Source organism: Salminus brasiliensis, chromosome 11 (assembly GCF_030463535.1).
Source record: "Salminus brasiliensis chromosome 11, fSalBra1.hap2, whole genome shotgun sequence".
Lineage (NCBI taxonomy): Eukaryota > Metazoa > Chordata > Actinopteri > Characiformes > Bryconidae > Salminus > Salminus brasiliensis.
In genome coordinates, this window is record NC_132888.1 from 14,634,400 (window position 1) to 14,660,030 (window position 25,631).

Genomic DNA, 25,631 nt, shown 5'->3' on the forward strand with positions numbered 1-25,631 from the left:
TGTACAAAATAAAAATGTAGCCTGTGCAAAGGTTTAGTACACTCTGCACTGGCCAAAGTTGAGTTTTTGTGATAACATCTCAGACCGTAATTAACAAACACCAACAGCACTCAGAAACTGAATCAAATTTCCAAGTTTTATAAATTCAGATTCTTAAAACCTTGTTCTAACACTCATTAAAAACAGGCTCCTCTATGCAACCGTTTAAAGTTCTGACAACAAAAGTAATCAATGTTCACAAGGCAGGAAAAGACATAAGAAGATCAAGTGTTTCCAGCTTGCGATTTCAACAGTGCATAATGTTATTAAGAAATAAGAGTTCAGGGGAACTGTGGAGGTCAAAATGAGATCTGTTCAAAAACCCTCTGTGAGAGCCTCTATATGACCGTCAAGAACCTGCAGCAAGTTTAGCCCAGTCAAAAGCGTAAGGCACTGTTCCACTGTGCAGCTTTGCATACACAAACATTAGCTTTTAGGAAGGCTTTATAATTAGGAAACCTTACCTACGAACTCCACCCACAAAACTACAGAACATCTAGAATGGCTCAGTCCTTGCCCTAGCCTCTGTCTGTGAGAAGCTTGGCATGTTCTCCCTGTGTCTGTGTGGGCTTCCGCTGGGTGCTCAGGTTCCCCCCCCCCCAAAACACGGTAGGTAAGTTTGCCATGCTAAATTTCCCCCTAAGTGTAATGGGGGTGTGTACCCTTATACCTTCGCACCCTGGGAATGACTTGTACCTTGATCAGAGGGACCCGCTGCAACCCTGACCAAGAACTACATGAACTTGGCTTTGTTTTATCTGAAATTTCAATGTGGCAATTGGCCAAGGGTGACCAAACGTTTGCATAAGACTGTACATGTGGTTGACTGGTAGCAGGGTAGTTAAACCAGCATGGTGGCTGCATGATCTTGACCTTTGGTTGCCAGTTTCCACTTCTAGCATACAATAACTACATGTTTAATATGTATTAAACGTAGTAAATGTAGTAAAAAATTAATGTTGGCCTACTATCCTTAGTATACACAATTGCTCCTAATATTATGTATGCTTATAGAACTCTACATCTAAAAAGAAGCAGACTTTGAATCAGTCTTCATGGTTCCTTTCTGAAGCTTTTGAAGGGATACCCCCCCCCAACTCACTTTATTTTAAATAAGACAGAATCAACACTGCTTCTAATTAGCCTACTTTACCAACATTACTCTTTTTTCCACCGTTTTAACTGCAGCGGCTACCACCTGAAGGTTAAATCCGACAATGTTAGAGGGAGAATATAAAAAGCTCCCCTGACCCATTTTCTGCCAGCGCTTCTACCATTATCTAGTCCAGCCAAGAGTATGAGGAATACATGGTGAAGACATCAGCATTGAGCGTCAGGTAGAACAGAGAGAACGAGAGAGAGAGACAGAGACAGGCTGTGACCCTCAGACAGATGGCCACACAGCAGGCCTGGCAGAGTTAGAGCTGGCCTACCTCAACGGGTCACGCGGCCCATCTCCTCCTCAGTGAACCCTGGCCCTCGACAAAACGAGCCTCCGCTAGAAGACTTTGCGCTGGTCCAGTGTCTGGGCCAACAACAAAGCCATATCAAAAAAGAAGAGCAACTCAAACCAGCCAATCTGTCATTGTTGAGAATGTTTGCAAATGTTTCAACACAAGCAAGGCCCTGATAACAGACTAGGGTTTGTACACAGAAGATTATACAACCTCAGTCCTTACAAACAACTTAGAAATCAGAGGTGTACTGGAAGACAGCTGTCAAAAAAGTGTGGGGTCCCCTCAAAGGTATTTAATATCTTTAGTTGGAGAAGACAGTTAGGAAATTAAATAATAGCATTTTCTACACAATGCTGAATGTTGAAAAAGTAAAAAAACAAAACATACCTATTATTTACTGCATGTGGACAACTGACCCTTATTGTGGCTTCCAAACTAATGACCTTGCATTGCAACTTTTCTTGCAACTTGTTCCTTTCTCCTCACCTGAACATTGCATTTCTTTGTATACAATTGTACAATACAATTACTTCTAGTAAACAAAAGTATTAGTCTGCATTTTTTTTATAGATTTAAATCATTTGTAAGAAATTGAGAATCTAAAGATAAACACAAATAGGACATTTTTGATGTGTCCAGAAGGCTGCTGCTGAATACAAAATAACAAAGATTAATATAGTTGAAATCACTAAAAACGTAATTTGTGGCTTTACTACAACCAATTTTCTCTCAGCTTACCTTTCTTTTTTGTGTTTTCTTTAAGAAAAGCACAATATCTGACTTTTAAGAAAAAGACCATCATTACCAAATTGTTGAATGACTGAATGAGCTGTTACGAGAACGTTACAATAAAACATGTCTACTTCATTCAACCATAAAGCTTAAAACAGTCCAGTTAAATACAATTAATAATAAATAAATGCACTGAAATATGTCTTAATGAAATAAGGCTGTAATCTGACCAAAGTGATTATTTTTGGCAATGTTTCCAGACCTCCTAAAATAAAAAGTGCAGTAATTTGGCATGAGTTAGATGAGCCTGGTGGTCCTCTTTCTTTTTTAAACAGACGTTATTTACCTTTCTGATCCTCGTAGAACTGAGCTGACCTCATGACCTCTTTTGGTCAGGATTTCTATATTGTGTAAATATCCGGACTTTCGTGGATTTAACAGTTTTAAACGCATCTGCTGAAGACCGCCTCCTCACCACGTGTACCTGCCCCTGAATACGACCATTGGTCAAAATGCTTCCCACCACAGCCGACTGACCTCAGCCCTGTCCATCAGCTATAGAAAAAAGGCTGTGGTTTCGCCCAAAAGCGTTCAGATGATTTGAATAATCAACATTCAAACTGATGTCAGAGATGGAACCTGTTAGATACACCAGGAGGAAGAGTGTGCAGTAAAATATTGTTTCTAATAGCAGCTGAATTTATGTAGAACAGTGTTTTTCCACTTGCGAGACACGAGTAGACAAAGAAAGGAGACTATATGATAATAAAAAAAAACTATAAGCTATTAATGGTTAATGCTGTGGTATAGATGCATGGTTTTACAGGTCTTTAACTCTCTCCCACCCTTTACACGTACATACTACAAAACGAGGCCTACTGAAGACCATCCAGCCCAACCTTGGGTCATACCAGTCTGTCCTCTTTTGTGAAAGCGCATATATATATATATATATATATATCTGTTATTTGGTATAACTGCCTAACATCCATGTTAGCTACTTCAGTTTCACTGTCAGAACAAAATCCGCAAAGAAAGCTAGATTGACAAACACATTTCTTCCCATACAAAAATGTTAGTTTCACTAAAATTCGAAATCCATTTTGATGTCTCTCAAAATTTATAGAGTATGTAAGTAGTTGCGGAACGGCCACACTGTCTCTGCCTTCTTTATTATGCCACAGAGGGTCAAATCTCAGGTCTAGCATAAGGCTAGGCTCCATAATACATCATACACACATAAACACCAATCAGCCACTGACTATCCTTATCTTCTGTAGCATCTGTCAAGAGGTGGGATGTATTAGGCACAGCCTGTTCTTGAAGGTGATTGAAAGCAGGAACATTAGTAAGCATGAGGATCTGAGCATCTTCTAAAAACACCAAATTGTGATGGCTAGACAGCTGGGTCAGAGCATCTCCAACACATCTGGCGGGTCTTCTGTTTTTGTTTTTTTGTCTGGTATGCAGTGGTCAGTACCTACCAAAAGGGGTCCAAGAAAGGACAGCCAGTGGATTAGTGACAGGGTCATGAGCACCTAAGGCAATGCGATTCATGGAAGCTCCACTTCACAAGACTTAAAATGATCTGCTGCTAACGTCCTGGTACCAGATACCACAGGATGCCTTCAGAGGTCTTGTGGAGTCCATGGACAAAGCTGTTGTGGCTCCACAAGTGGGACTCTGTCAATATTAGGTTAATAGACAAGGCTTGACACACTCTTGTCCTGAATGTGGCTGGCTCACCTTTGTTTACTTCCTATTTACAGAGCTGAGGCAGGTAGAGACTGGATTCCTTCCTGAGAATCAATTTTATTGATAGCTGCCAGAATGTGGGAATTTTTTAAGAGGGCTATTTTCTTAGAATCACTGACCCCAGCTTTGAGCTGTGTTTTGGACAGTGCATAGAGGCATTACCTTTAAGGATGGAGAGACTCATTCTTGAGTCCTTAGAGAAATAATACATTCAGCATGGACACCAATGAAATCATTAAAATACAATATTTGAGATTTCTCCGTAAATTCAAGTGCAGGGTGTTGAATGACAGGCAGCATCCATGTGCAGCTTCAACCTGCAGACACGCTGAGGAAGGTGGGCAAAGCAACAATGGGGCAAAAAATGGCATTGTGGTTGTCATGGAGACTGGCTGAAAAGGGGCTGCTTTCATAACATATGTTGGACTTGACTTGTCTGTAAGCGCATAGCAACAGTAGCATCGGGCCCCCCTCCCCCCCCCTTTCCACCTTCAACTGGAACAAAACCACAATGCAGCTCTGGGTTATGGAATAGGAAGGGCACCAAGTTCTTTTCAAGGCCTGATCATGAAATTAGCCACAAGAAAATACAAAAAGAAGGTGAAACCTGAACGGAAAAACTAAGAAATGCATTGTTTTGGATGACATTGAGATGTTCTCCTTGTGTTCAGTTTGTTCTGCTTCAGTTCCTGCAGAGGCAGCTCAAGTGAGAGCTTTGTGAATAGGGGCAGGCCGGGTGTGCCGTGTCAGGCCATTAGTATGCAATCAAGTTGCTGGTGCGGCGAGTGGAACCACTTGGGAAGGCGCCTTTACTTGCCAATATTCCGCTCTTCTTTTCCATCGGAAACACTAAAATCCAAACTCTGTAGCACACAAACGCCATAAAGACGACTTCAATCTTAAATGACGTATGATTTTATACCAACAACACCGTGATCATCATTCACCATTACACGCTGCACAGTGGAAGAGAAGATGCAGAAAATATAGAAATGTGGTGTTTTCTGCTCTGCCTGAAAAAACGCCCTTGTTTCATTTATGATTTAGTGAAGGAACGTTTGCACATATCAATGCGTGCTGAATGCAATTCCATTGCTGTGGCGTTCCGTGGTCCTTGGCAAGTCCACGTTGCCATGGCAACCGCCCCCAATGCCGCAGGCCGATGAGAGAGAGAGAGAGAGAGAGAGAGAGAGAGAGAGAGAGAGAGAGAGAGAGAGAGAGAGAGCGCTTTACAGCATAGAGCAAGGAAGGATTGCTGCAGTGAAAGAGAGAAGGGGGAGGAGGGGGAAAGAGAGGGAGAGGGAGGACTGGTGCACAAATGAGATTGGCTGTAAAAATTCATTACACACCCCCCCCCCCCCCCCCAAAAAAAAAAAAAATAAAAAAACCTTATCATTTGCATCAGTTGGGGCACACGGGGCTCAAGCCTTCTACTCTGCAGTCTGGACACGTTGCTCCCAAACTTCAGACTGCATTCAATTATTTATCTGCCTTGCCAGACAGCAAGCAGAGCTCCAGCATCTCACACAACAGCGCCTATGGTACACCCGCATCTCCCCCAAAAATCAAACCACATTATTGATGGAGCGCGGTGGGGAAAGCGTTGAGGAAAACCTGCTCTCCGATTCTGTTCGGCTGCCACCCTACCGGCTTCTGTGTGGCTCTACCCTCAGGCTCCGCAATCATTGCTAATGATAAACTGTCTTTCTTTTACTTTCATATGAAACCAGTGTAATTACCCCAAGTGAGGCAATGGGATGTGTGTGAATAACATGGTCACTTTCTGATGCAGAATAATGACCAAAAATGATCAGAGCCAGACAGAAGCCCAAATGGCAAAATTGCACTAAGATGCTATTTGAACTAAATGTACAATACCAGCATAGGCATAATTTGCACCAGCTTCAATGCAACACCACTAGGCTTTTACTACAGAAGAATTATTATATATCATTATAAGAGAACCCATTTTCCTGTGTTGGGCACTTATCCACAGAATCAGAGGTTTACGCATTATCAACCTCATTCAGCATATAAAAAAATTATACAAATAAATAAGAAGGGGAAATTTTATGGACCATTAAAAACTGCTTGAGTAATATAGGACATGGTCAATAGCTGAGGACTAGCCGTATGTGGGCAGAGGCTGGGAGCAAACGTATTAAAGCAGGAGGCGTCAGAGATGCTCAGTGCTCATTAGAAAACATGGCCATACCTCAGTGCAGAACTTGCTGCAAACCTGGGGCTTATCCTGCCAGTGGAGGGAGCTGTACAAGTGAGCACCATCGCCACCTGGCTGCACACTCGCACAACTGCAGAAATGCAGCACCAGTGGTTGATTGATCAGGCCAATATCACATCAGCCCCTGCCATTTGCACATGTGCAGCTAGTGCAATCAAAGAAGATGAACAGATTTTTGATTTGGATAGCTTTTAAAATGAAGGTTCAGGAGAGGCACATTAAATACAGACAACTTCATCACGCTCGTTGAGGAACATTACGCAATATATTCCACCGTAATGTCTGCACTTTGTACAGATTTTAAAAATGTGTAAAATTACAGTGGATACACAATAAATCCATAAGTTTTCAGAAACATGGTCATCTGAGGTAATAGTATGGCATTTGTCCCCCCATTGCTGCAGTAACCATCTCTACTCTTCTGAGAAAGCTTTAGACTAGCTGTTGGAATATTGGTGCATGGATATGGCTTCAATCAGCCATGAAAAAAATAACAAGCTCCCGGACTGACATTGGATGATTTATAATAACAAAAATCCTGGAGGAACAAAGCTCAGCACTGATGACCTTAGGCTGATACGTAGCTCCTTCAGAGTCCAATCCTATTACCAATGATTTTCGATAGAGATTGTACAAGCTGCGTGTGCATAACCGAATGCCTGTATCAGCAATGGCGGCACCTTCAAGTAGCTGAATTCCCTAATTAGAAGGTCTAGATACTTTGTCATACAGTCTACCCCCACATTATGTAATGATCCACGCCAGTAAACCTCTACTCATCATGAGTTTTCTTTTTTTTCTTTTTCTTTTTTGCTGGACTATCAGTTTCCCCATATAAAATGTCTGTTGGTTCCTCTTTCAGCGCGGCACTGATATCAGCTGCCACCTCATGCAGCCTGTCCCCTCGCTCCTTCTCTTTCTTCACCTTCTTTTTCTTCCTTTTCTCCACCATGCCTTCTTCTTCTGCTGGCTCTGGAGTCTGCAGTTCACCAGACTCAAAAGATACTACTTCTTGCTTAATATGCGCAACTTCAGCGCTCTCTTCTATGCTGTGTTTCTCTCTTTTCTTCTTTTTCTTCTTCTTTGTCTGTTCTCCGCTCTCTTCCGGATTTAGCCATGCTCTCTTGGAAGGCGAGGGAGAAGCTGAGGCTGTATCCTCCACCGTACGTGCAAGTGTAGAGCTACCGAAAGGTTGGAAGCGCTGTCTGAGGCCTGGAGGGATGGATGGAGCAGGAGCTGCAGGAATTGCAATGGGGCCCTGATTCCCACTGCAGTCCCCATAGCTTTCTGATATGCTGAGAAGACCAGCAAACCCTGAAGCAGAGAAAGGCACATCTTGGTCTTTTTTAGAGCTGGAGGTCAGAACACGGAGGTCTGCAGGCCCAGCTCCACTACCCAGAACGCTGTAGATCTGAGGTGCTTCACCAGCAGTAGACTGGATCATTTCCAGGCCTGATAAAGACACTTTCAAACCGGCAAGGCTTAAAAAAAAAACAACAACAATTAACTCAACTAATCTGAAACATATCAATTTAGACAGCAAACAATCAATCTCAAAATCAATAAAGTAAATAAAGTAATTACACAGAATATGTACAATAATCATTTAACAGCAATTAATGTAAGCAGAACTTGATTATCATATGTTATACATAAAATTCCCAAACTTTATAAATAAAATCTACCACATATGTCACTATGATTTCTTGACTGACAGCTTGTAGCACTTTAGCAGTTTGTATTGGGCAAACATTTGTTGATTATTTTTGCAAAACAACTTTAACTTAGAATTATGGGAACAATAATTATCCCCTACTTGGTTCCTTTACTCACTTTTCTGGATCAAAGCGAGCTGGAGCTTTAATAAGCCACAGCTCTGTGTGGTCACTCCTATCCAGGAGAGAATTTGTACCGGAACTGTATTCATAAGAGACAAAATCTGGAGGGCACTGGTACTTCGAAACTGCAAAGACATGCAAGTTCAATGAGACAGGACCACTCAGAAGAAGACAACCTTAAAAAGTACAAATACTCTAATTATACTGTGACTCTCACATACATACGGAGAAAGTAATAGGTAATACAAACTAAGTAATACGGGCTTTTAAATAAAAGGAAATCATTAAAGAGAGTTAGTAATATTGTGCTTATTTAAAATAATGTTCAAGAACATTATGGGTATATAATGTTAACTAGTCTGAAATACAGGTTAAAGAATCAGCTACTAACTTTCAATAAAGGTTAACAGGGGTTGCTGGTCAGTTAGCAGCAGAGGTCGGTAATATGATAAAAATAAAATTTCACAACATTAAAATAATTGTCATGATTGCAATATTTATTGCAATATTTTGACACAGACAAAACACATCAGTAGCAGTAGATCCTGCTATTCAATTACTATCCCATACTTGGCACACTCTTTCTAATGACATGTGCAGTTGGTCAGTTCTTTATACACTGATGATATCCGCCATATGCTTAGAAAAGCATATTGTACATCACAATAACAACATTTACCACAGTATGACTAAATATTGTCAGACTACCCATCCCTAGTCATCTGTAAACGTAAACAGAGGGAGCTTGTTAGCTGGCACTAAAGGTAACCTAAGTGCTATCTGGCCGGTCAGCAGTACATATAAGCAGTGTTAGCTGGTTAGTTGGGACTAAAGGTAAGTGCTATCTGGCCGGTCAGTAGTACATATAAGCAGTGTTAGCTGGTTAGTTAGCTCTAAGGGTAAGTGCTAGCTGGTTAGTTAGCTCTAAGGGTAAGTGCTAGCTGGTTAGTTAGCTCTAAAGGTAAGTGCTAGTTGGTTAGTTAGCAGTAAATGTAAGCAGTGCTAGCTGGTTAGTTAGCTCTAAGGGTAAGTGTTAGCTGGTTAGTTAGCTCTAAAGGTAAGTGCTAGCTGGTTAGTTAGCGCTAAGGGTAAGTGCTAGCTGGTTAGTTAGCTCTAAGGGTAAGTGCTAGCTGGTTAGTTAGCAGTAAATGTAAATCGTGTTAGCTGGTTAGTTAGCTCTAAGGGTAAGTGTTAGCTGGTTAGTTAGCTCTAAGGGTAAGTGCTAGCTGGTTAGTTAGCTCTAAGGGTAAGTGCTAGCTGGTTAGTTAGCAGTAAATGTAAGCAGTGTTAGCTGGTTAGTTAGCTCTAAGGGTAAGTGCTAGCTGGTTAGTTAGCTCTAAGGGTAAGTGCTAGCTGGTTAGTTAGCAGTAAATGTAAGCAGTGTTAGCTGTTAGTTAGCTCTAAAGGTAAGTGCTAGCTGGTTAGTTAGCTCTAAGGGTAAGTGCTAGCTGGTTAGTTAGCTCTAAGGGTAAGTGCTAGCTGGTTAGTTAGCTCTAAAGGTAAGTGCTAGCTGGTTAGTTAGCTCTAAGGGTAAGTGCTAGCTGGTTAGTTAGCTCTAAGGGTAAGTGCTAGCTGGTTAGTTAGCTCTAAGGGTAAGTGCTAGCTGGTTAGTTAGCAGTAAATGTAAATCGTGTTAGCTAAACACTAAACTACTACTAAGGTAGCCAAGTGCTAGTGGGTTAGTTTGGACTAAAGGTAAGCAATAGTTAGCCGGTTAGCAATAAAGGTAAACAGTGTCAGATAGTTGGTCAGTTAGCACTAAGGGTGGGTGCTAGCTTGCTGGTTAGCAGTAAATGTTAATAGTGTTAGCTGACACTAAAGGCAGGTGCTAGCTAGCTGACCAGTTAACAGTGAATGACAGTGTTATCATTTAGCTTAGCCAGTTTTCACCTCTCTTGCTCTGCTCCTGTGATTTCTGCGGTGTTGTACTGCCTCCTCGACCATCGTCCTCGCTGTCGGACGAAGACACAGCATGCGACATAGTGACCCTGCAACCGCGTGTTACACGAACTGTGAGGAGGTGTAATCAGCCTTTCTCCAGACCGAAATCCGTGAACACTCAGCTCCTCTCCTCTCCTCTCATGTGAAGCACGACAACCACGTGTGGGACATAAACTGGTGTTACACCAAAATCTGCGAACGCCGAATTTTGAGACCGTAGAGGGCGCTGTTTCACAGAAGCGCCGTACGCAGACTACGGACCCGGGCGCACTGTAGCTTTTCGCTGTGCTCATTATAAAAGATGAAAACACAAAGAAGCATAAACATTATCTACTGTATAGAAATAACACATATAAGTCTTAACAAAACACAATACAATAAAACATCGTCCACACGCTCAATACACAGATTTATTACCTAAGTATGTTGACACGCACGCATGGTCTCCCTCTAATGGTGTAGCAGTATACGGATAATATACATCGAGTTCACAGACAATTATATATGTATATACAATATCCAGGAAATGTACATATCATTTACAGACAGAAAAACACAATACAAAGTGTGTGTGGTGGTGCACAAATTTCAGCAAGCATTGTAGCATAATGAAAAAGTGCTGTACAATGTTATGGATGTGAAGCAGGATGTAATCATTTTAATTAGTAGATAGCAGACAATATTACAGGACAGCCATTTATGAGGGTGATAGCACTAACAGCGAGAAGCTAAAACGCGTATGGCGCAGGCATCACGAAACAGCGCCCTCTATGGTCACACAATTCTGCGTTCACAGATTTCGGTGTAACACCGGACCTATTTCGACAGCATCGTTCTTGTACAGACAGTATGGTAACATTTTCTTTTATTTATTTATTTTTTATTTAAGCAATTTCCAAACACTTCGTCTTATTCGTTTTATTATGTTACCGCTATTTGCCAACCCAAAGCGCTTTTTAATGTCATCCACTAGAGGGCGCTGTAAGGCTTTTTTTTTAGGTCTCTAAATCTGGTCAATGGAAATTCGTACTAAAAGAAATCTTTATATACCACAGAATCCCCCCACATGTCAAAATGTTTTGATCAGCAAAGCAAATGAAATGGAAAAAAACCCACAACACTCAACACTGTTGTAGACATAAAAATATACCCTTGCAGAACACGGAAAGCTAAAATATACAGCTAGAAAATATCCCAGGAAAAAAAATCCTTGGAGTGACCTTGATTACATTCCTGACTCTCACATAGGTTGTAAATGGATTTAGCATAAGAAGTTGCCTTCATGTTGATATTAGTAGGGTACTGTTGTGTATACTGGATGTAAATGCATGGGAGCAGCTGACACAGACACCAGGCCGCTGCATCACGTAGATGGTATTCTCTTACCCTACAGTGTTTATTTTCCCAAGTTCATCTCTGGTATGATACTGTGGGAAAACTCACCATGCAGCATGTACAGTAGAATCATTATGTAATTGGAGAGGGACCTCCCTAAAACTCAGTGCCCTCACTGTCAAGATCCATATGTTCACATCTACAGAGGCTTCCTCCAGGCTGTATGGAATATTTGCAGTTGCAAAAACAAAAAAACAAAAATAATAATAAAAAAATGGAAGTGGTCGCTTATGATGGTTGACATGATGTGTAGTTTAAAACAACAGAAAATGACTGAAGCTTAAACTGAATTGACCTAATATTATGAGGGGAGTGCTTCCTTTCCCTTTCCGTTGTAGAATACATTGGGAAAAGTGGGAATTTGCTAAATAAATAATATAAAAAGTAAACATATAATACATTTGTTAGCATTTTATACATTTTAAAGATTATTAGTTTTCCTGCATGACTATAGTGTTTACTATGTGCTATTCATAGCCACATTATCTGTGTAGATGGTTGTATAGCTTATGCTGCAGATATCCTCCTGACTCATTCTCCTAAATCAACCCTTAACACATCCATTTGACAGACAGACAGGCAATATCCTGATCATCCAATGCTAATGTTGTTGATTAAAGTTAGAGTGTCACACAAGGTTAATTAATTCATGTGTATCCACAACCTTTACATTGTACAGATGTATGGATATTCTGCTTAAGAAGTGATGCTAAAAGAACATTACAGGAATGTTTGGTCTTGTGTGTGTGAAATCAAGGAGGGGCCTGGCTTGTTAAAGTCCGTTCCATATGCATGAACTTATCTTGTGTCATTCCTCAACTCAAGTGTTGGAGCACTTTCAGAGTTTTTTCCCAACGGAGATGGGAACATGGGAAATTTAACCACATCCCCCCCTCCCAGCAGGCCCACAGAAGGCCAGTCAGCTGGGAGCGCACCCTTCTGCTGACCCAATGTCTCACACTGGACCCCCAGCAAACACTGTGACATCAGCAGTAATCCAGACAACCCCCGGGGTGTGATTCCAGCACCTTCCTTTTAAAGAGCCCTCAAAACTCCCTTTGCTAATTAGAGAAAGATGCAAGTGTGAATGTATAATCAGTCTACACGTTTCCACAGCAGCCCTCACAGCGCAGTCGCTAGTGTGCAACAGAGCACAAATGAATCCTGGTCATCTGAGTAAGTTGGCATATTGGTAAGTTTAATGGCATATGATTGCCATTAAAAAAATGGGTAACTTTATCTGTTTTACACAGATCTTAAGGGAACTTAAATTGCGTAGTCATTTCAGTAGTTGGACAGTGTCCAGGGGTTCTGTATTCCAGTAATAAAAGTACAGAGTGTTTAATTTAATTAGATATTTTAGATTTAATTAAAGAGCTTTAATTCAGGGCTTTTTACATCTGCATTCTATAAAGACTTTATACTGTATTAAAAGGGATGATGTGATGTCAGTTCCCTCAAATCAAGGCTGACATTCTGCACTTTAACCCTATAATCATAATCACATTTGCTGGGTTTCCACATGAATTGTTTCACTGCTGGCTCGTTTGTCCCACGCAGTACTGCACAAAAGGCAAGGAAAATAAAAAATATATATATAATTCACACACTGTTTATCTGGGCAGTCACAGTTTCTTTGCTCAGAAAAAAACATTACTATTAAAATAATTCATAAAATCATTTTAATCCAGTAAATATTGGGGTGGCACGGTGCCACTGCAGGTAGTGTGTGCCACACAGCTCCAGAGGCATGAGGTTGTGGGTTCGATCCTCGTTCTGGTCTCCATTGTGTTGACTTTGGTGTGTCAGGTTTCCTCCGGGTACTCTGGTTTCCTCCCACCTCCCAAAAACACATATGGTACATGAATTGGCTATGCTAAATTGACCATAGATGGTAGAGAATGTGTTTGGTAGCTCCGCAATGTATCCAGGGGGGAATTCCTGCTTAGCGCCTAATAATTCCGGGTAAGTTCCAGACCCACTGCCACCCCAACCAGAAAGAACCGGGTCAGAGGATGACTGGATGGATAATAAGTATTATTTTATGTATGTCACTGCGTTCTTTCATTCATTTGTAGACCATTCACTCAGTGTTGTGCTCTTAGATTTTGAGGCTTCATCCTCTAAATGTGTGATTTGTGCCTCAGTTAGCTGGAACATGGTCTGTGCTGTGGTGTGGCTAGCTAGCTATCAAAGCCAAATATCAGCCAGCTATCAAATACCCAGCGACAAACACAGCAGAACCGGCCTTGTTTCACCTTTCTGTTACTCCCAGCACCAGTCGCTCAACTTTGCTGAGTTTTCATTGTCAACACTTGTGCTGGTAGCTCAGCAGTTAGTCAATATCTGTCAATAGTCTAGCTCTTAGCGAGTGGGCTACAGATCCAAAAGCATGGGGAAAACTTTCATTTCAGCTTTCTCTCGTTTCAGGAGCAGTCACTCGATCTGAATCACTCCTCTGAACGTTCATAAGTGGGCTTTCAGTCAATCAGCCAGACTTAAATTTGTTCTGTGGTGAGCAGATCGTGATCCTGCTAGCTTCTCTCTCCTGATTTAGAGCAGTTTGTAACTATCAGACGGTCAGTTTAACATTGATTTAATGATTGGTTTAAATTTGTGGTTGTTCAATTAGTCTGTAACACTGTGAGCAAACTGAACGGTATGGCAGTGTAAATTATTATTATTTATAAAATTATAAAAATTGGAAAGGCCAGTTGAACATTGTATTTTGGTAACTGAAGCCTCAATATCCACATTGTAGTTTTTTCTCATGGTAAATAAATCAGCTTCTCCAAATCAATAGCTTTCTTTGTGATGAACATTGGGAGTATCTGTGAGGAGTATAACAACCATGAAATATTACTTTTCAGTAGTTTTTAACAAGAAAGCAACTTCCTTTTGAAATGTGATTTTTTTTTTATTATATTTTACAGCATTATTGCTTGCTTGTATTTATTCTAAGGGATTTTTTTTTACAAGCAAAAAACACAAATTGCAAAGATAAATAGATTCTAAGACATTCATCATTTACATTGCCTTTATGTTATTCAGTTTGCAAAAAGAAATGTGCTTCAAATGGGTCTTTGAGCGATACAATAAATTGAACTGTTTTTGGTTCCATAAAGAATTATATTATATTATATAGAGAGATGAATGCGTGAATGTGAAAACCTTTATATTAGTAAAGAATCTTCACATCACATACCTTTAACGTTCTTCCTTAATAAACCTTAAAGTTCTTAATTCTTACACATTTCCATTATATTGTTGTTATATTCAGTTCAATTTACAGTAACATGTTGTCAGAAAGTAGTTTTTCAATGGCATCACTCAAAATGTGGGTCATGTTATAAACAGGTACGGGTATAAACATTTCATTCTGATAGACTCTAGACACACCTCTTATTGCCTTCTGTTGAAAGCAGCTGATGACAGTTCAGCAATAAGGTATGCATCTCAGTTTGCTGGCCATCTGGTGATATAGTGTGGATACATCCTAAGATAGGGGCAGTGGTGGCTCAGTGGTTATTGGGCTACAGGGCTATTGATGACAGGGTTGTGGGTTCGATACCTGGGCTCAGCAAGCTGCCACTGTTGGGCCCTTGAGCAAGGCTCTTTACCCTCTCTGCTCCCCGTGTGCCGCAGCAATGGCTGCCCACCGCTCCGGGCACGTGTGCTCACTGTCCACTGTGTGTATGTGTGTATGTGTTCACTGCACAGATGGGATAAATGCAGAAGCCAAATTCCATCTGTGCCCGTCACAAAGGTGTGGACAGTCTGAGTAACAGAGTGTCTTCATATTATTAAATGAGGCTTGTTTTGCAGTTTTTTTGAGGTTTTCACTGGCTTGGACTGTTTGGAAGTGAACAGATGTGATGTGCTGTAACCATAAGTGTGAAAACAGTCAAACAGACAAAGACAGGACCACAACCCATTGCCTTTATGACTGAAAACACTGCACTGAAAAAGTAGCCTCCCAAAATACCACTTTAAGCATTGTTCAGCATGCACAGAGACTAATTATGGCTATAGTTCTTGGTTGGTGAAGCATAACGAGGAAAGAAAACATTTTCACACAGTGATGCATTTTCCCCAGATTACAGCATTGCCACAAATACACTGAGTAGGAAACAGCTGTGTATATAGCATACTGTTTATACAATAGAACTCAACTCAACCTGGAGAATTACAGAAACTGACTCAGAACTGTTCCTTTTCGTACTCCTCTGACGTCAATGAAGATGAATCACAGTCAATTTTCTCATTATAAATTCAATGATGATTATGCTCTTAGTTCTGCCTGACTTTGGGGTTAGTGTGTTCTATATAAAAGATGCCAGTGTGTGTAAATGCCACTGCACGGAAAAAGTCTTTGATGGATTGTATGTGCAATCAACACAGGAGGGCTTGTAATGCCCAAATTATATGAATATAGGTTATTATCGTGATTGATTTATGTACCTCCCTGTAGTGCTATTCACATCATCTGTTCAAACCATCGAAGCCATAACACGGGTCCTGTCCTAGTTCATGGAAAGTAGGTTAATGTAGGCATGGGTGCCGACTTGGGTTATACAAAGAAAGTGTATGTTCTAATTGAATGACTGTTGATGAATATATATACACTATATGTCCAAATATTTGTGGACACCCCATTCTAATTAATGCATTCAGCTACGTTAAGGTAAGTTTAAACACTGATAGTGGAGAAGTATTGCTAATAGAATAGAATAGGACTCTGTGGAGAAGATAAACATGAACTTTTTGGCACCATGCCTAATGCCAGGTATGGGCTAGAGGGCAATTAAACCCCCCCAGAATTTAACTGTGGAGAAGTGGAACTGTGTTCTCTGGAATTATGGTGCTCTATTCAGTACTTCTTGGATTACATTTCACATTTACAGCATTTAGCTAACGCTCTTATCCAGAGTGACTTACAAGGGTACTCGTATTACAGAGGTAGGCCAATGTAGTGTTAGGAGTCTTGCCCAAGGACTCTTATTGGTGTAGCGCAGCATAGTCACCCAGACCAGGAATCTGTTGCGCCACACCAACCACTAGATGAGGTGGGGTGGTGATCATTCAACATCCTGACCTCACTAAACACTTTGTTGGTAATTGCATTTAAATCCTCACAGCAATGCTCAAATTCCCAAATCTAGTAGAATGCCTTCCGTGGACAGTACAGATCACATCAGCAAAAGCAGGACAAAGTCTTTTTTTAATATATTTGATTGTGGAAGAATCAATGAATGAGCAGGGGTACCAATACTTTTGTCTCACACCTGCCACCTGCCTAATATGCTGGTATTTATACTTCGTGCCGCCAAAGCAGCTCACTCTGCGAGGCAGATGAAACTCCTGTCATCAGTGATCAGTGATCTCATCAGACCAGGCGACCTTCTTCTATTGCTCCGAGGTCCAGTTCAGATGTTTGTGTGTCTATTGTAGGCTGATGGTGGACAGTAAGGACAGGTGGGGACACTGCACTTTGTGTTGTGATGTATTTTCTTGTGACCATTATTATGCTGTTTTGGAGGTGCTCTGCAGTCATCTGGTCATAACAGTTTAGCTCTTGACAAAGGCTCAGGTCTTCAGGCCTGACCATTTCACCTGCATCCAACATAGACTCTGGGAATTGACCAGTTCAGTTACTGTCTAACATACATCCCAGACTGTGACATAGGCCATTGTTACAGGATAATCAATACTGAGTAGTCTTAACAGGTTACTCACTGATACAATTACAGACATTATGACAACAAATGTTAGGACATTTAAAACCATTTTTAGAACATTCAGTCAATCTACAACATATAATCAAATCTGCTGCTCTGCTCCTTCTATCTGTATATGTGAATATGTTCTTAGGGTGCAAACTTTTCCCCACCATTTTCTTCTGTCTGAAATTAAGGGCCAAAGTAAATGAGGAAAGTACCTCAAAAAATAATGCATTAAATTGAGGTATCATCTGGCAACTCTGTGTTTCCTGTTGCCATAATGTCCCTTAAGTGTAAAATCCATTCTGCTTTCCAACCACTGAATATAATCAACCCTAAGTTGGCACCTATGAGTGCTGTGTTAACATCATGTGAAATGAAAGCTCTAGCGAAAGTTCTGCCAGGAGACTCTAATATTGCATCACCGTTCTTCAGCCAATCACCAGCCTCCACCTGTGTTAAAAAAACCCTGTTCCTTTAACAGATGATCATCAATCAAAAACCTATGTGACTTTTTAGGACTGATCCAACAAATATTCACAATTGTAAAACAAGGGAAATGTAGGGAAATATTTGCTTGCTGTCTGCGAGTAACCTCATAGCTTATGGCATGGCTGTGGCACTGTTTTGGTCCTTCCTGCAGAGAGCTCTAATGATTAACCGGCTTGGCCATGCCCAGCAAACATTTGGTCATCAAATCAATGTTGATATGAAACTCATTCACGTGATTTCCACATCGATTCAGCAGCAATTGTTCATAGGGTGCCTTCCAAAGTTTGCTTTGGCTTTTGTTGATTTTAAATGTGACAACTTATGAACCAGTGATAAAGTATGACACTTTATAGATACTACAGTAATTTGATATATGGTTTATAACAGACAGAATGACAGTGGCCTTGCATTTAAAGAAAACCACTACAAATCACACTTACATAATGTTTTTATTTATACTGCAGAGAATAAATAACCCCATTTAGCCAGTGACAGGAATTATCAATAATTTATAAACCCATTATTTATGACTTGGAAACAGACACCTTCCTGTCAGCATGACGCAAGAATCCACTGACTAATCTTCTAGATACTACACACACCAAACCCTGTTTATGGGCTGCACGACGGATGCATTACCATATACCATTAAATATTGTCTACCTCAGTTACCATCTGCTTCTTCTTCTCAAAATAACAGCAAATAGTTCATGTGACAGCATGTCCGGGGAATGTGCCATTTTAGGTAAGGGCCGTGTCACCTTGCTCCCTTTAGGTCAATGGGTCACCTCACTGTACTGGGGTGACCAGATACAGTCACAACATGCAGACTATTCTGTTTCAATCAGGTGAAACATGACACATAGACCACCAGCCCCAAGTGCTCATGTGGTTTGTCTGAGGACAAACGGGTCAGGAGTCGGCCTGGACGTGGTGTGCATGTCAATTAGCCAGTAAAAGGCTGGAACTGGCCAGAGTTATAAATAGTTCACTGAATGAGCTGAAGGCATGCCATAAGGAACCATGTCCTCCTCCATCATCAAAGCACATCGAAGCACTACTGAGGGGTGACACCTTGAGAATACTATTGATCAAGAGTGCATAATGATGTGAGCCATGCTGACAGGATACTGGTAATGTACAACCATGAAGGCAAACAACTTTGGAGCCCGAGTGGCGAGACAGCCTTGTGACTAACACCTGCACCTAATTTATACTACACAACAAGGTCCCTAGAGTTCAATTCCTTCTGTTCATTGGTGTCCATGGCACGGAAATGAAAGATCCATGGCAATTTAGGCAAATCCTCGACTTCTCCACAAATGTAGTTGATTATTCAAGACATAGAGTGGATCCAAAAGTCTGCGAGCGCTGGTGAAAGTGCTCCTATTATGCACTGCTTAGTTATTATAAAGTTTTTACTTTAATATAAGGTTGTATAACAATAACATAACAAAGTTATACAGTCAACGTAACACTTTGAGCAAAAGAGGAATCGCTGAAATGTTTCCATGGATTTCAGAACTTTGTATCTGTATGTCCCTCTTCAGCTTTAATGACACATCCCCCTGGAATGAACTCTTTAAGTTTATGTAAAAGCCTCTGACGAGCAGATCAAATCCGCCTCACCGTCTGAACACAAACTTTAATGGAAGCCATACAGTTACAATCAGAATTATTCAACCCCCCCATTGCAAGTGAGGTTTCTTAGCAAAATGTACAAATTTTTAATCAATCAAACACAACCAATTTAAATAGCGCAACACAACTAATAGAACAAGTGTTTTCTCCACATTCAACACAAAATGCCACTTTTAATGACGACTGCAGTCTCCGAATATTCAACACCCTGAATAGAATCCCTCCTAAGAGCACATATTTGCAAGTCAGATGTCAAAGGGCTTTATTAGCTGCATCAGGTGTGCTTGAAAAAAACAACAACACATCAAGTACCTCGACTGACTGTTGTTGACTGTGACGTTTGACTGCATGTTAGAAATATGGTCAAGAGAATCAAGAGAGAAGAGATTACTGTCTTTCACAAACACAGAAAATGAGGTAAAAAGAGAGCAAAGGCACTGGATGTTCCTACCGATACGGTTGGAAGCAGAGTTCCCAAGTTCAAAGTTACAGCAACACTGGCTACACTACCTGGATGTAGCAGAAAGAGGAAGCTATCACCAGCTATCACCAGCTATTCAGATTTTTCAGGAGGCAGGTGGTAAAAAAAAAACCTTGGGTGACTGCAAAAGACCTGTAGCAAGATTTGGTGGCAGCAGACACAGAGGTTTCAGTTCGCGCAGTAAGACGCATGCTAATCGCTGAAGGTCTCTGTGCCCATACACCTCTAGCTGGTGTCTGTCTATGCATCACATCTGCAGCAGGTCATAACAGCAAAAGGGTGCTTTACTAAAGACACTTGTCATGAAGGGGTGGAGTAATTCTGCTACTGCAGTCGTCATTAAAAGTGGCATTTTGTGTTGAATTTGGAGAAACCACTTATATATTCTTAATATGATATTACATTATATTAGTTGTGTTTAGCTATTTAAACTGTTCTTGTTTGATTGGTTTATTACAAACAGCTGAAAGTTTGTACATGGTGCCAATAAACCTAATCTAAAGTGGGGGTTAAATTATTTTATTTGCGAATGTAAGACTGATAATCTAACCTCACTGTATCTTATAGCTACTTTTTAACTAACTGAGTCGGTTTGTCAAACAGTCTTTCTGATGTAGTTTCAGGCTTCAGAATGGCAATGCCTATTCAACACAAAATGCCACTTTTAATGATGACTGCAGTAGCAGAATTACTGTGGTTTTTAGCTACTCTTGTCCATTTTTGTCAGCAGCACAGTGTCAGAAACCACAGGAGGAAAATGTGTGCAGTTCATTTTTCACAGAACTAGGCTTTCAACAGCTAGAGCTACTGCATTTTGTAGTCTAGATTTTGCCTTAATTATTACAATGTCTTTCCATCATTTAGACAAGGAAAACAGACGTGTAAAGCTGCAAGTCACTGTGGGATAATGTCTTTTCTATTTTTGATAAGACAAAAGGAAGCTTGCAGTAGAAGTAGGAGCCATGGGCAGTCTAACGAATGGCTGGACAGATGTAATTTATTTCAGTTTGGCATAAAAGGGATGGTTGAGTAGTAGACCTATAGCTGATATAAGACATTCAGAATTAACAGTGGAGGTCTCAAACAAAAGTAAACGTGCAAAGACACATGGACACATTTCATGGTCTGGACACATTTCAATTTTAGGGTGGCTGTGAACACACTCAGACAAACTACAGACAATAACGTGACACTTGTAGTTTAACAACTGTTAATAACATGTCTCTGAATATCAGCACTGGCTTCACCTTTCACTTACTCTGTTTTATTACAGATCTCCACAGTTCTTGGACCAGCGTCACATTCCCAAAACAGTTTCTGCAAACCCCAAAACACTAGTAAATTTGCAAAATTACGCCACGAGATCGCTGACATCCATAAACCTTTATCTCTTGTTTCATAAGCAAATGAATATCTTACAACTCTTACACATTCAGAGTTGCATCAGTGCCACAGAACTGCAATACTATGCCATGGTTCATGTCCTTGCTTCACAATAAAGACACATCACTTAGCTTACTACATTTAATGCTTTGGAAATGCAAATCATTATTCACTTCTGTAAAAAGTTTTATTAATCTGTTTACAGTAAAACACAATATTTATAACCCTCATAGCCAATGCATAATACCCTCTTCAATATGAAAAAATGACCAACAAAAATGGGATGCTTATGAAACAGTGGGAATCAAAACAAAAAAACAATATACATGGTCAGAGGCTGATTTCTATTCTAAAGTAGCCGATCTCTAAACGGCCCTCAGGGACTCCCAGACGATCACATTTTCCCTATTGTAGTGATTGTTGAGCTGGAGCAAAAACCTGGACTATGTGAGGATCCCCAGGGACCAGTTGGTTCAAAATCAGGGGTGTGGTACTGAAGACTAAACTTCCTAAAGGCTGAATTCCCTGCATTAACACAGCTACTAATAATAAAAATAACGGCCTAGTGGGAAAACCACAAAACTGTGCAGGAACCCCTGTTCTGAAGGTATATTTTATTTCTACCACTGTGAGGTTTGCAGTATAAACTGTTTTAGAGAATGTAACAAAAGTTGTGTCTAACCAGTTAAACGTAGCACTTCATTATAAAAAGGTATAGCTCTGCCATTGTGGTCTTACATAATTTTGGCCCATTTGTATTTGTGTTGAGCTTCACTGTGGCATAAGATACAAATAAATAAAGAAAAACGCTTCTAACAAGAACTGAATCATCACAGTAGTAAGAGAAAGTACAATTAAATCATTTTTGGAGGGAGAAAACAGTATCATCTGCAAATTATCACATTCAAAAAGTGCAGGTTTAACACCAACACTTTAATCTATGACAGGCATTGCTGACGGAATCTGTGTTTGGGGAAAAACCTGAGGCGCACAGTCCCTGAAGTTCTCATAGCAAAGTGTGCCTACATTACGCAGAGTGTCACTTTACAAGGTTACTTTTTAACACTAAGTTTGGTCATCTGAAGGCACTCCTCTTTCAGCACCTCAATGTCATTTTTATAGGAATTCGTCTTGACCTCTCCATAGAGGTCTGGCTTCTTGGTGGCCAGAGGGGTTTCCACGGTGATGGAACCACCCATCAGTGTTTCTGTGGTTTGCCCACGATGGAAGAGTCTCATCAGGGCAGCTAGTGCACGGCCCACGTCGTTGCGGGCTCCTTCATTGACAAAGCAGTATAGGATTGGATCTGCTACACAGTTGAGGCTGGTGAGCGCGAGTGACACGTGGTACGCGGCAAATAGATTCTCCTCCACCCCACAGTCACAGGGGTTACTGAGGAAGAGAACGCTGCGCCACAGCAGAAGCACGTGGTAGGGCGCAAAGCAGAGCAGCACAATGAGGATGAGGCTAAGGGCCAGCCTCTTGATCTTGGCTTTTTCTTGCCGTTCGGTGGAGACATTGCCACGTACTGCCTTCAGGATGCCTCTGTATGCTGCTAACATACAGCACCAGGGAGCCAAGAAGCCCAGGAAGATTCGGTAGAGGTTCATGCCTGCCACCCAATCCTGCATCGGATACTTCTCGAAGCAGAAGGTTCGGTTGTGACGGGTCTCGAAGAGCTCATCGTGGAACAGCGGGGCCGAGTTTGCAACCACTTCTATGATCCAAACGATGGCGCTGACCAGAGTGGCTGTCTTGACGCGGCGCACCTTGGCAAATTTGAGCGGATGGGCCACTGCCAAGTAGCGATCCACGGAAATGCAGCAGAGGAACGCGATGCTGACGTAGATGTTGGTGTAAAAGATGAAGCCAAAGAGTTTGCAGGACCCTGGCCCATGGATCCAGTTATCATGTTGCAGGAAGTAGTCAATCCACAGTGGCAATGTGGCTATGTACAAAAGGTCAGCCACAGAGAGGTTGATTAAGTAGATGCCCAGCTCGTTCTTTTGCCTCACCTGCATGTAAGCGGCCCACAGGGCCATACAGTTGGTAGGGAAGCCAAGGATGATGACAATAATGTACAGCACAGGCTGGAAGAACTGGTCAATGTTTGAGTCCACATTGCAGGAGGTCAATGTCATATTACACATGATCCCTTCACTTTTTTAGACTTGATATAATAATCAAGAAATTGCTGATCTCTCTAAAGTCTCATGTCAGGCCGTATTTTGGAGGAATATTGACTTTTGGTTAAACACAACAACACTGTAACCATCCATAATGACAGGAAATTCCACTGGATGCATTCCTTGCTTTTTCTGTTCATATGTCTTCAGTGTTTGACTGTGGCACAGAAAACACTGCCCATGCCCATGCCTCTCAAGCATGGTGGGCTTATGGCATCATATGTCTCTGGCACACTTCATGGCTGGTTGTTTTAACCTTTCCACAAGAGACTCGAAAATGCTGATGGCAGACCTAACTTATAGTAATTCCAGCATAGCCAGGCTCAACCGTGAAAGTGATATTAATCCTTGAGAAAAATTAAGAGTGACGAATAGATGAGAGTGAGAAAGAGCCTGCTCCTTTAGCAGCATGCAGCAGCTGGGCTCCACAGCATGGTCTCCTCCCTCCTTGCTTTCACTGGACACTGTTCTCTGATTTATTTTGCTTGGCTCCATCAGTGATGTCCATCTGGAAAGCGAAAGAGAGATGTTTGATAATATTAGTTACTTGCCAGGTTAAACATCCCATTCCAGAATATTTTCATACTTTTACAGTACAGGACATATGTTATGTGCCCATGAAGCTGTGTGTCCATGAACTACACAGTATTATGTCAAAACACACTGGGCAGCCATTCAAAGTGTGTGGTACAGTACTAATGCTCTATTCATAAAGCTGTGGTTCACATCATCAATTACAGGAAATACATTGATTTGCATAACATGCAACCAATGCATCGCACCCACTGAAAACTGCACACTACCACACTAAATAGAGGGGGTGGGGGGAAATTGTTATTACAAACTTCTATTACCCACTAGTTTGTACAGAAGTCCCTGTAGTTGCTGAATAATACACCTTAATGTGGAAAAAGCCTTTCTGCATTAAGAGGTTAAGTGGTACAGCAGATCACGCTCCCTCTGACTGGCTAATCTAATTCCGTGTCTCAACCACCAACCTACCTAGCACTACCTACCTACCTACCTACCTACCTACCTACCTACCTTCTGATGAGTACTGCTCAAGTACTATACAGTATGTTCCTCCTCTATTTAACACTCAATATCAACATCTAAAGCCTCTCTGAGTGCTCTCAGAGATAACGTGAGGCATTCTTATTAGAAGTGTTGCTGTTAAACCACTGTGTTGTCACACAGCTATGCCGACTGAAACCAACTTCTCTATCTGCCTGGAACTGTTTGTATCTCCTCAGAGACATGCTCTCGAATGGCCAGTGGCTGAGCGAAGGAGATAAAATAAAGCGTTGGGTGTCCAGAATTTACGAGTAAACAAGACACACTAGAACCAGCTTCATCCTCCTGTGTCTCCAAACACACAGACAAAAGCCTGAGATTGTTTCACCAAGACTATTCATGTATCACTCCAGGAAAAATAGCATACTCCAGTGTGCAGACTGGACTATTTCCCAAAATTCAATTACAGGCCTACGATCACGGCTACTCTGCCCAACACAAGTTTTTTTTTTTAAGATTAATGACACTGCTTGTTTATTCTTTTAGCGCCATTGTATATTCATAAGTTATAAAAAGGAATGGTTAGCACTGATGACTCTGTCTACATCCTTAAATCCAATCAGAGGCTTCCAGGAAAGGTGGCTGTTCATTCACTACATGCAGACTTTCCTTTGGTTTGTGCGTACAGATGAGGAGCAGGAATTTTATATGCTACAGTACATCTGATTTTAATTAGGTCACCAACGTGGGGATTCAGCACAGTCTGCAAAATTCCATTTTAAATTCTGACTTAAACCGTAGGAATGAACAATCTGTCAAGTCAGAATGTGGGATGAATAAACACTGTATGTTGCAATAGAGCCCACCTGGGAGGATACAAGAACAGCTGAATGCAGAGTTTACATTGCCACATTGTTCACAACTCTTAACCCTTAGATGTCGTTTTTGTGATTACATATTTAACTACATAGTGATTTATGAAATTAATTGTATTAATATTTGATTCACATCCTGAATCGATAAATTTAGATTGGCTGTTTTTGTCCATCCAGGAGGTAAGGATAAAGGATGTTTTTCTGCAAAACAAGATGATTATTTTCATCAAATTCAAAATACAATAAAAATGTTATCTTCTATTGACAAATGGAAAATATCTGCAAAAGATGTTGATATACATTGATATAAATGAAATACTAGTTTGGGTTAGTTTGGGCTAAATTTGGACCCAATTTGGACCCAAAAAAACACATCCAATAAGACTTGGTGTTGACTTTGGAAATCACTGACAGAACATCTCTGCTTGATTTCATGAACA

The 25,631-nt window shown here is 40.9% G+C and overlaps 2 protein-coding genes across 3 annotated transcripts in view; both read right to left on the reverse strand.

Moving 5' to 3' along the window:
- Positions 1–6,397: 6,397 nt before the first annotated feature.
- On the reverse strand, positions 6,398–10,198 carry polr1g (RNA polymerase I subunit G). Its single transcript, XM_072691152.1, has 3 exons — positions 9,954–10,198; positions 8,059–8,188; positions 6,398–7,706 (listed from the first exon to the last, which is right to left on the reverse strand). Exons 1-3 carry the CDS (start codon positions 10,042–10,044, stop codon positions 6,998–7,000), a joined length of 930 nt encoding a protein of 309 aa, XP_072547253.1. The 5' UTR covers positions 10,045–10,198; the 3' UTR covers positions 6,398–6,997.
- A 7,843-nt stretch (positions 10,199–18,041) lies between these two features.
- The window catches only part of gpr4 (G protein-coupled receptor 4), a 30,784-nt gene continuing 23,194 nt past the window's right edge, over positions 18,042–25,631 (reverse strand). For both annotated transcript variants that reach the window (XM_072691885.1, XM_072691886.1), the window contains exon 2: positions 18,042–23,810. In XM_072691885.1, the coding sequence (XP_072547986.1) occupies positions 22,169–23,266 (1,098 nt within the window). In that variant the 5' untranslated portion in view covers positions 23,267–23,810 and the 3' untranslated portion in view covers positions 18,042–22,168. The remainder of the gene's footprint in view (positions 23,811–25,631) is intronic.